Source organism: Triticum dicoccoides, chromosome 3B (assembly GCF_002162155.2).
Source record: "Triticum dicoccoides isolate Atlit2015 ecotype Zavitan chromosome 3B, WEW_v2.0, whole genome shotgun sequence".
Classification (NCBI taxonomy): Eukaryota; Viridiplantae; Streptophyta; class Magnoliopsida; order Poales; family Poaceae; genus Triticum; species Triticum dicoccoides.
In genome coordinates, this window is record NC_041385.1 from 492,955,091 (window position 1) to 492,965,888 (window position 10,798).

The 10,798-nt window shown below is 48.7% G+C and overlaps 1 protein-coding gene across 1 annotated transcript; it reads right to left on the minus strand.

Moving 5' to 3' along the window:
• Positions 1–2,732: 2,732 nt before the first annotated feature.
• LOC119279603 lies at positions 2,733–3,729 on the minus strand. The gene is made up of 2 exons (XM_037560792.1): positions 3,195–3,729; positions 2,733–3,110 (listed from the first exon to the last, which is right to left on the minus strand). The coding sequence occupies exons 1-2, from the start codon at positions 3,708–3,710 to the stop codon at positions 2,733–2,735; spliced, it is 894 nt and encodes a 297-aa protein (XP_037416689.1). The 5' UTR covers positions 3,711–3,729.
• Positions 3,730–10,798: the final 7,069 nt, after the last annotated feature.

The following is a 10,798-nucleotide window of genomic DNA, read 5'->3' on the forward strand; positions in this document are numbered from 1 at the left end:
GTTCCCTTTTTAGTTTCCCGATAAAAGAAAAAGGTTGTCTTTAGGATGGGGGGTGTAAAGGGGGATTTTTTGTCCAAAAGGACCCCCTGCCGAACGCTATTGTCAAAAAGGACTATCTGCAGATAAAAACGTCAAAAAGGACCCCCTGACTAGTGGCGGCAGGTGCGGCAGGCGACACGTGGCACCTGCCGCCACACCAGGAGGCGGCGGGCCCCGCCGCCACCGCAGGAGGCGGCCGCGCGGTGCACAACGGATTCGGCACAGTGCAACGGAACGGGTGAGGCCAGGTGGGCCACGCCGCCACTGGCTGAGGCGGCCGCTGCTGCCCATGCCGCGCCCAGGCCGACAGCAGCATCTTCACGGGAAGCGAGGCGCAGGCCCGGCCGCCACCGGGTGAGGCGGCAGCGCGCATACGGCCCGACAGCCCTGACGGCGCTGATTTCAACGGCACTGATTTCTATGACAGCGACCTGACGGCGCTAATTTGGACGGCGCTGATTTTCCTATTGCAGATGGCGCTGATTCCCGTGTGCAACAGCGACCCTGACGGCGGTGATTCCCACGAGCGGGAAAATGCACGCTGATGCTTCTTTCGCCCAAGAAACAGTCTTGCTTTAGCTTCTTTTGCCTCAGCGGATAGGACCGCACTGTGAGAATCGCTCTGGCTATTGCTTGAGAGGATGCGACGGCATCAGTCACTCGCTGCGGGAATCCAATACTGCGGGAAGCTATTGCGCCGACACTACAGGGATCCTAAAATTTACTGCTTAATTTTCTCGCCATTATTTATCGTCTGGGCTTATAAAAGGAGACACCGAGGCTCTCGTCCAGCCATCCTTGAAATCGCCACTGCGCAAAGTGTATAACACAATTTTTTTCAGTCGGTATGAGTTTGCCTTGCTCGGATCAAAGCATTAGGCCGAGGAAAATGAAGAACGCAAGTTTGCCTCCTGGGGTGGCAGTCCTGCGATGTTGGTGTGGCGATCTTTGCAAGGTGAAGGAGGTGACGAATTTTTCAGATTGGTTGGGCATGAAGTTTTTCATGTGCGCCAATTATGAGGAAGATCCTGCCGTAGCTATTTCAGAGTACGACAAGCCTCCGGTATGCTTTAACCATCACGAATAGATATTGTTGGTATTTTCATTGATTCTTTAGTAACATTCTTGTTTCTTGTTGTAGTCTCCTCCGCCTCTGTGCATGTACTATCATTGGATTGACACGGAGAAGCCGGCTTGGGCAGTGACTGAGATTCGTGAAAGAAGTCGCCGTGCGTGGAATAGTTTATTTGCGGAAGAGCGACGCGAGAAGGCGGAAGCTGAGGAGAAAGCAGAGCAAGAGAGAGAGTTAAAAGAATACTATGCGGAGCAACACCGTTTTTTTGAGGAAATGGGAAAGAAAAACAGGGAAGAGGCTCGTCGCATGGAGGAGCAGGAACGACAGCGAAAGGAGGCTCGTGAGGCAGAGAGGCAGAGAAAGAAAGAAAGGGCTCGTCAGGCCAAGGCAGCAGAAGAAGCTGGCGATGGAAAAGGAAAATATCCACGCTGGACTCAGTAGATTCCTGTGGTAGTATTTAAAATTCCGCAATCATTTGTATCTTTATTTCTGCACTTTAATGTAGCTTTATTTCAGGAGTTAAATGTAGGTATATTCCTACAATGTATCTTATTTTCAGTTGTGCCGTGTCGTAATGGAAAAAAATATAGTTTAAGAATAAAGTAGTGGCATTTTCTTTCCCTCCACTAATATCGAACATCGTGCAACAACTACAAAATAAAATTAAGATAGAACATAATGCCCTACAATAACAGAGTACAAACTAATAATGCAAGTACATCCGAATTAAACGGTAGAACTGGAATAAAACTACATGAAGGCATCATCGTCATCCTCCATCGATGCAGAACTCTTGCCCTTCGAGAATGTAGAACTCTTACCCTTGGACGATGCAGAACTCTTGCTCTTCGAGGATGCAGTACTCTTGCCCTTAGACGATGCAGAACTCTTGCCCTTTGATGATGCAGCACCCGGAAGCGGCGGCATGAAGATATCATCTTCATCCTCGCTCTCCTCAGTCCATAAAAATGGATGCATTTCTGCAGTCCTTCTGAAAGTTTCACTCTTCGGCTCCACTACATTCTTCCACCTTGCATGCAACCTAAGAAGTTCTTTACGTACCTCCTCATAGGTCCTTTCAGGCCACCCAGACCTACGTAATTGGTGAGCCAACTCATTCATTATGGTGTCACTACCGGTGAGTTCGTCCCATGGAACTATCCTACTGTCCATCCTGAAATTGGTAGCTAGCCTCAGAAGAGTCCTGCTCATCCCAGGGTGAAAACTACGATCGAAAGGATAATGGGACATCTCGACTACACTACACTCGAATGCTTATCCACCTCCGTCTGAATGGGGTTTTATAGGTAGAGAGGAGAAAATGGCGGGAAAGAACGAGTGCAGTATGGCGGGAAAGGGTTGGCGGGAACATATGGCGGGAAACGAGTGGCGGGAAGATATGGCAGGAAGGGGTTGGCGGGAAACGGGTGGCGGAACATATGGAGGGAAAGCGTTGGCGGGAAAATATTGAGGGGAAAGCGTTGCCTGAAAATATTAAGGGGAAAGCGTTGACTGGTGCATTTTTATTTCAGCAAACATAGATGTTCAAATCGAAAAGTCTGATACACACATATATAGATACAATGGGTTGCGCACGTGCATAGATGAATCACCCTACTTAACGACGACCACCTGGCCTTTCCTTACGACCGGAAGGCGACAAGCGATTAGGTGGCCGGGTCACACGAAGACCGCGGCCGTACTCCACTTCGGCTTCATGTGTCTGCGAGTCCTGCGTAGGTGGTGGAGTCGCGAATCCTTGTTGCGAACCTGAAGCGTAATTGTAGGCGTATGGTTGTGACTCCGGGGGGATAAAAGATGGGCCAATAACATCCCCTCCGAAGAACTCTGTAACTAATGATGTAACCGTGTCGCCAAGATCATGTGATGCTCCCCGGAGGCCTGTGTTGACGCCATGATCATGTGATGCTCCTCGGAGGCCTGTGTTGACGCCGCGTTGGGTGTTCTCATCGCCCCAATTAACATCAGGTGTGTCCTGCACATAGAAACATTTTAAACAAACTGTTAGAGGATAGTATATGATATCATTGTAAATGCATTGAAATGTAAACATGACTACCTGAGCATATCCCTCTCCTATACTGTCTGGCCATTGTACTTGGTGCTGGTTTAAATCTGGTACACGAGTCTCCTCGGGCATGGGGATCCCTCGCGTGGAGAGAAACGGCTGAGATCCCTCACCTTGGGTGTATGCATCATATCCTATGTACGCATATGGGTTAGGGGAAAGAAACTGCTCGGGCATCGAATCCAAGCCCGTGCCATGGTCCTGAGATGTTTGCCCCTGACGAAGCTGCATCGAAGAAGAGCGATGCAGTGGCAGAGATGAGTCATGTCGTGGCAATGTCGTTCTAGTACTCGGACCCTCCCCCCATTGCTCATGGCTCGTACGCGCCTCGCTCGGTCTGGACGACGGTGCCGCACTCGGTCTGGCTGACCTCGCTACCGGCATGTATGCTCCAGTGGCAATGTCGTCGCCTCTACCGCATCTGAACTTCTTTGCCACGAATTGTTGCAAAAGTTTCTGGAATGTCTTGCGATATGGGCCCTGGGCCGGCATGCTATCCGTAGCCATCTGCCCTACTTCGTTGACATTTTCAAGCTGAACAATATTTGGATGTTATTTAGTTCCAATGATTATGAAATGATGGACCTAAAAAAGTTACAAGTGATTACCAGGTGGTCACGATAGTAAGTTGCATGCAGCTCAACATGTCTCCGCGCCTGCTCCTCTTGTGTGAGATGTGTTGGTATACTAGCTGGCTGACTGGCCAGGCTAGCACGTGTGTTCATGCAGTACCACTGCTTGTACGCTTGATCTGTACTTCCATCGTACGGCCTGCAAAATTAAATAATTACATAAACCGTTGTGATGAAAGCAAAGCATCTTCACGCATCGTATGATCATCGTAAAAAAATAATGTACATAAAATATACCTAAGTTGACGCACTATATCTGCTAGCGCTTCATTTGTCCACTTGTGTACCCATTCACTGTTCTCTTCCCTCCAATGTATAAACTCCAACCCCTGCCCATATTGGTTAGCCTGCAAATTATGTAACAAAGTGTGAGTTTAGTAAATTAAAAATGACACTAACTATTTAGGGATGTCACATCTTACTTATGTGTTTCCTCATCGATACGTCTGGGAAAAGGTGGTGGAATTTCTTGATAGAGACCGAACTGTCTCATTACACGCTCTGGGTTGTAAGGTTCAACACACCACAGGAACAATAAGTTGCAGCGAGTCAGCCAGAATGCACTATCGGTCAACATGCCTGGTGTGAAGTGTCGAGCATCAAAGACCATTTTTAGCTGGTCCTGAGTCCACGGGTTCCATGTGACTTCTGCCTCATCAAGTATCTCAAACTGCTGGTGGTACATAGGGTAACAATTTTTCGCAATATCTGGAGACCAACGTTTCCGTGCCTTTGTCCACCTGGTGGCCATAGTTGCGCTAGCACCCTCGCCAAAGTCGTATGGGTATATGGGTTGTACTATACGAGGTCGTCCTACAGGGAGGTATTCCCAGGACCACAACTGTAGAAACTCATAGGCGACACAAAGTAATGGAGCTTTTTGTGCGAAAGAGGTTTTTTGCGTGGCATCACACAAGCCTCTGTATGTATGAGATAGCATGGCAGAACCGAAGCTGTATTTTGGCTGCTCGGGTAAAGGTTCATCTACCATATTCTCTGCAATGTAGATGAGACCAGGGACAACAACGTCCCCATGTGAATTTGGAAATAGATTCCCGAGGAGCCACAACAAATATGCAAACAGATGTCTTTTTCTCGTCTCCTCATTGGCGAAGCTAGATAAATTAAGAAAGTTATCACAAAGCCAGACGAGTGGGATGCCCCGAGGGTTACCAGAACGTTGTGATTCTGGCATTTCCATCCCAAGACGGGCTGCTATATCTAATGCCCAAGATGGAGACACTCGTGGAGAGACTACCGGCTCACCTCTAATTGGTAGAGCAGTGATCATAGAAACATCTTTCAGTGTAGGTGCAAGCTCCCCAAAACGAAAGTGAAAGGTGTGGGTTTCAGGTCTCCACCGGTCAACGAGGGATGTCAAAAGGGATGGGTCCGAACGTACTTGGTCGTCGCATGATGTGAGCCTAGCAAAACCTTGTAGTCCATAAGCGTCAAGGTGAGCAAGGAAATGATTGTGTATTGGCCATGTTTTCTTTATGGTTCGAAGTCTGAAAGGCCGATAATCATGCTTAGTATTTGGTTTCAAAAATAGGTGGCAACGGTGCCCGGCGTCATGGGGCCCCTGCAAAAGCACTGGCACTTCACCCATAACCTGCACACAAACATACAAATATAAATTACGAGGAAGACAGAAATACAAATGCAAATCTAAATTAACTTAAAAAATACAAAGAGATACGATTTACATTAATTATCTGAAGTTAACATCAGGAGTACAATAATACAAAGAGAATGAATTTAAATTCAATATAAGTACACATAACGAGTACAAATATAAATAGACATGGCGAGTACATATATATCACATGAACATCAATATTACACACGGATTTTTCTTTCTGCTATCAAAAGTATGAAAATAACACTTGCATGTATGTGGTCATCATCTCAAAAGGGATAGCGAAGATGGTAACACAATTTATTCAATCACGTCATCTCCTCCTTGTTTGCTACTAAGATGAATTATTTTACCTAATTACATTTATCATTAAGTACATTACCACCTAATCTTAACATATAAAATTTAGATTATTGTGACATAACAAAGTAGACCTACGATTTCCTAACCATAGACTTATTAATAAACATACCACATGAAATATCATACCACATGCAATGAAAAATTACAGTGTAATTTTTTCTTAATTACCGTATTAAGAGCTTCTCGCATGTCAATACAAATGTATGCAACTAACATTGATACAACATCTTCAACCTACTTTTATCAAAAAAATAGTTTAAATGTTGTATCCGTCGTTTGAATTTTTTCCGAACATCTAAGCACTAACATCACATAGCTAATGACGAGCTAAATGACTAACTAATTACCACCGTGCATCACAAAAAAATCCATGTATTGCAAAGCTCATACCTTGATCTCCCCCTTCGTACTTCACTTAGCACGGCAAATCCTACTCCAGAAACTCCAAATGACTCCTCCAAGTGCTGAAATAATGCCTAAAACAACATAGAGTACACACTTAGGAACTAATCAAACAGAACTAAAACATCATGCATGCAAACAAAACCAACAAAAATGGATAGATCTTACCTTAATCTATCTTTTCTTCAACTTCACCATCTTCGAAAACCAACTCTAAATCGGCCAAAATCACGAGTGAAAGTAGCTACCAAGTATTTCCTTCTGTGTATTCTTCTAGACTTAGACAGAGTAGAGAGGCAGTGAAGGCAAGGAGAGATATTCGAGAGAGTGTATGCGCAGCCGCGGTTGTGCGTATATAAAGAGGAGGAGCACTGTATTGTCGGCAGAACGAGATACACTCAGCTACCGCAGCCTCGGATTCCAGCATTGCGTTGTCTCATCACACGCAGCAACTAGACCGCTCTCGGGTGTCGGCAAGAAGCGGAAATCACGCAGGCTGCGGGAATCAGATTCCAATTTACAAAGCATCTGCGGAAATCACGCGCTGCAGCAGGCCGTCCAAATTAGCGCCGTCAGGTCGCTGTCATAGAAATCAGTGCCGTTGAAATCAGCGCCGTCAGGGCTGTCGGGCCGCATGCGCGCTGCCGCCTCACCCGGTGGCGGCCGGGCCCGCGCCTCGCTTCCCGTGAAGATGCTGCTGTCGGCCTGGGCGCGGCATGGGCAGCAGCGGCCGCCTCAGCCAGTGGCGGCGTGGCCCACCTGGCCTCACCCGTTCCGTTGCACTGTGCCGAATCCGTTGTGCACCGCGCGGCCGCCTCCTGCGGTGGCGGCGGGGCCCGCCGCCTCCTGGTGTGGCGGCAGGTGCCACGTGTCGCCTGCCGCACCTGCCGCCACTAGTCAGGGGGTCCTTTTTGACGTTTTTATCTGCAGATAGTCCTTTTTGACAATAGCGTTCGGCAGGGGGTCCTTTTGGACAAAAAATCGTAAAGGGGTGACGATTGCAGCATACCAGTACATGACAAGCTGTATGGTTCCTTTTCTAAAGAACCCGTCGGTCTTTCCCTCTTTATTTAGCTGCGCTTCATCGGTGCGGGTCATGTACTCGAGCTTGGAGTGTCTCCTACACTTAATTAGCAGAGCTCGAGCAAAAGTAATAAACCTACACGCATATACAGAACGGGCAGGCACGACGCCCCCGCACGCGAGCCCAGGCACACACAAACGATGCGCCGACGGGTGAACCCGTCCGTCCCAGAGTGCGAGTGCGCCGGACGCAACAATCAATCTTTTCACTCCTGCCGGTTGGATAGGGATCGGTGGGGAAAGTCCAATCGGTGGACGGGGGTCTCTCCGTCCGTTTCCTCCTTGTTCGCTTTTGATCCATGTGCACAGCCACCAAACAGGAGATGTGGCATCATATCTCGGGACGGCGTGATGGGCATGGGAGACCAGGTCACGAGGAGCAGGAGCTCCTTTGACCAACGAGTTTTCTCGAAAAAAACTCGTCTCCGATCTGCCGCGCCTTCTACGCCCGATTCTCCCGGCAAAAAACTACAGCTGGACCTACATATTCGGTCCCTTTTTTCATTGAAATCGGGAGCTTTATTAATGAACAACCGTAGTGTTATCAGTGGCGGCGCCAGGATTTTAAGGCTGGGTATTCATTGGCACATAAAAATACTCTAGATGTACTATAAAGACACCAGTATGACAATAGTAATTTTTTAATGCATCAGACCATACTAATTATACATGAACATAAAGACACCAGTACCTTTTATTTGACAGATTGATGATATCCCATCTTACAATATAACTTTGCGATCGTCTTTTTGGAAGAGATTGATGACATCCTCATCCTTTACTTGATTGAAGAATTCTCTCTCAACAAATGTAACCAAACAATTGTTCAAGTAATCATCACCCATTTTGCTCCTTAGCTTATTCTTCACATAGTTCATTGAAGAAAACACCCTTTCAACACTAGCAGTAGCTACTGCAGAATTAATACCAACTTAAGAAGCTTGTAAACAATATAGTATTGTTCATGCTTGTTTGTCTCGACAAACATAACTGAAAGCTCACACAGATTCTTCAAGTTTTGAAACCTTTCATCTCTACGCACATGAGTAACATACATGTTTAGTTGCCATGGAAGTCTTGCCCGTTCATCACTTGTGAAATCATTAGCATAAAACTTTGTAGCAAGCCTAACCAATTTCTCTTGATCATAAGCAGCAAATAGACGAAGTGGACAAAATGCTGCCATGCAAGAAAGTAGATCTGTGTTTACCTCATCAAATCTGCCAGTCAACTCGCTAATTTGCCTATTAATGACACTCACATACATATCAACTTTGAAGCGATGGTAATTCGTTGCACCATTAAAGAAACCCCTTCTAGGCCGGCCAGCGGGAAAGTAAGGACCATCCATATCAGCAATTTTGATCTTATGCTTTGTACAAAAAGATGTGACCTTTTTGAGAAAATCATCCCATCCAGGATCAGTCCTCAAACCCTCCAAGTGATACTTTGTGATATCAACAAGCTCAATAGCATGAACAATATCTTGGTCTTGCTTTTGCAAAGCTCTACTCAACTCATCTGTGTATCCAAATATTTCTTGCATCAAGTGTGCCATGAAAACAAACTCAAATGATCGAAATGGTGTCAATATGCTTAGAGCCGCTTGTGCCTCCGCACCATGGTACTCTTTTCCAATCTTGATGAGGACTCATCGTATTGCACCATACATACAGATGACATGGTTCACGGTTTTAAAGTGAGAGCCCCAACGTGTATCACATGGCCTTCCCAAACCCATTTCCTGATTCAGCCCACTCTCCGTCTCTACTTCTTCCAATTCCAATGCATCAATGAGTTCCTCAGCCTGAGCTATACGAAGCATTCTCATCTTTTTACAAGACATGCCAAGAGCATTTAACAAGTGTGCAAGTTGTTGAAAGAACCAAGTACAATCACCACTCTCTTTGGCAACAACAACAAGAGTTAATTGTAGTTGATGGGCAAAACAATGAACATAATAGGCAGAAGGAGACTCATCCATAATAAGTTTTTTAGGCCATTAGCATTACCTTTCATGTTGCTAGCCCCATCATATCCTTGCCCACGAACCATTGCAAAGGTCAAATTGTACTTCATAAGCATTTGCTCAATAGCAGCTTTAAGTGTCAAAGAGGTAGTATCTTGAACATGAGCAAGACCAAGAAATCCTACAACAGCCCTTCCTTTCTTATCAACATAACGCAAGCAAACTGCCAACTGTTCATTTTGATACACATCACTAGACTCATCTGCAAGTATTTTTTTTTGCGCTCAATAATGGGTATTCATACGAATACACACGAATACCCTCAGCGCCGCCGATGAGTGTTATAGTCCGCCCGTAGGCACGAAATAGGAAACCCAGGGCTTAGGGCATCTCCAGCCGTTGGCCTCCCCAGGAGGCATTTTTTTCGCCGCCTGGGGGCTGCCGGCGACAATTTTACTCTGGGGCTCAGATTTCTTCCAGCCGTTGCCCTCCCCAGCCCAGCTGGCAGACCGCGGAGTCAGAGCATCACCAACGTCCCCGACGCTGCCGGGATCACCAGCCAATACAGCCACGCTGTCCGCAGCCTCGGCGCTGCTGCGAATCGTCGTGCTGTCCATCGCCGCGTTCTTCGAGCTCGACCACCGACGCCCCGTCCTCGTGTCCCGCGTGCTCGGTGTTCCAGTCGCGGCAAGCGGCCGCCCGGGCCGAGTCGCGGCGCAGGAGAGGCGGCGCTCGCGGGCGCGGCGCATGGCCGGTTCGAGGCTGGCAGGGCTGGGCATGAGCGTGAGGAGCGACCGGCGAGGGGACGTGCAGCCGCAGGTCAGGGCGACACGCGAGGTGGGGAGCACGGACGAGCGTGGGCGGCCACGGGTAGGGATCTCATGGCCGCGGCCGCTTGGCGCGCCAGGGAGATGCGCTGCTCGCACGCGGGCGCGCGACCGAGGAGGACGCCGTCGAGCTCGCCAAGATGCACCGCGCGGTCGACAACGACAACAACGGCCTGCGGCGCGCGCTCGAGCGGGCGGTGGACGAGGCCAACAGACGAGCTCCCCACAGAACGCCATGGACGAGCTCCCGCGAGCTCACGCGGCCGCCGTAACGCCCGCGCTCGCCCGCCATGACTCTGGCGCCCGCTCGCCGTGGACGCCCGCCCTCGCCCGTGCCCCAGCTCCGGCGAGCAGAGGAGGGCGCGAGCGCGAGCCGGCTGGGGAGGCTGCGGGGGCGGAGGCGAGCGCGCGGGCGGAGCAGGCGGGGCAGGACCGAGAAGGCGGGGCTGGGTGAGGGAAAGATTCCCACATGCACGGGTGGGCCTAGCAGGAAAAAGAGGAGAGAGAGCGAGGAGAGAGGCCGACATGTGGGGGCTTTGCATGCAAAAAAGAGCGCCGACGTCCCCAGCTGCGCCCCGGCTTTTTGGGTGTGGGTTGGTACCGCCGGGCGTAATTTCGGCCAAATCCGGCGCTATTTTAGGTCTTGGGATCCCGACTGGGAGAAAAATTAGGCGTCGGCG

Bases quoted from the DNA above. Each gene is read 5' to 3' on its own strand.
- LOC119279603 (XM_037560792.1), bottom strand. From the start codon at position 3,710: ATGGCTACGGATAGCATGCCGGCCCAGGGCCCATATCGCAAGACATTC. The intron at 3,111-3,194 runs GTAGTCATGTTT...TTCTATGTGCAG, and splicing joins TAGGAGAGGGATATGCTCAG to GACACACCTGATGTTAATTG.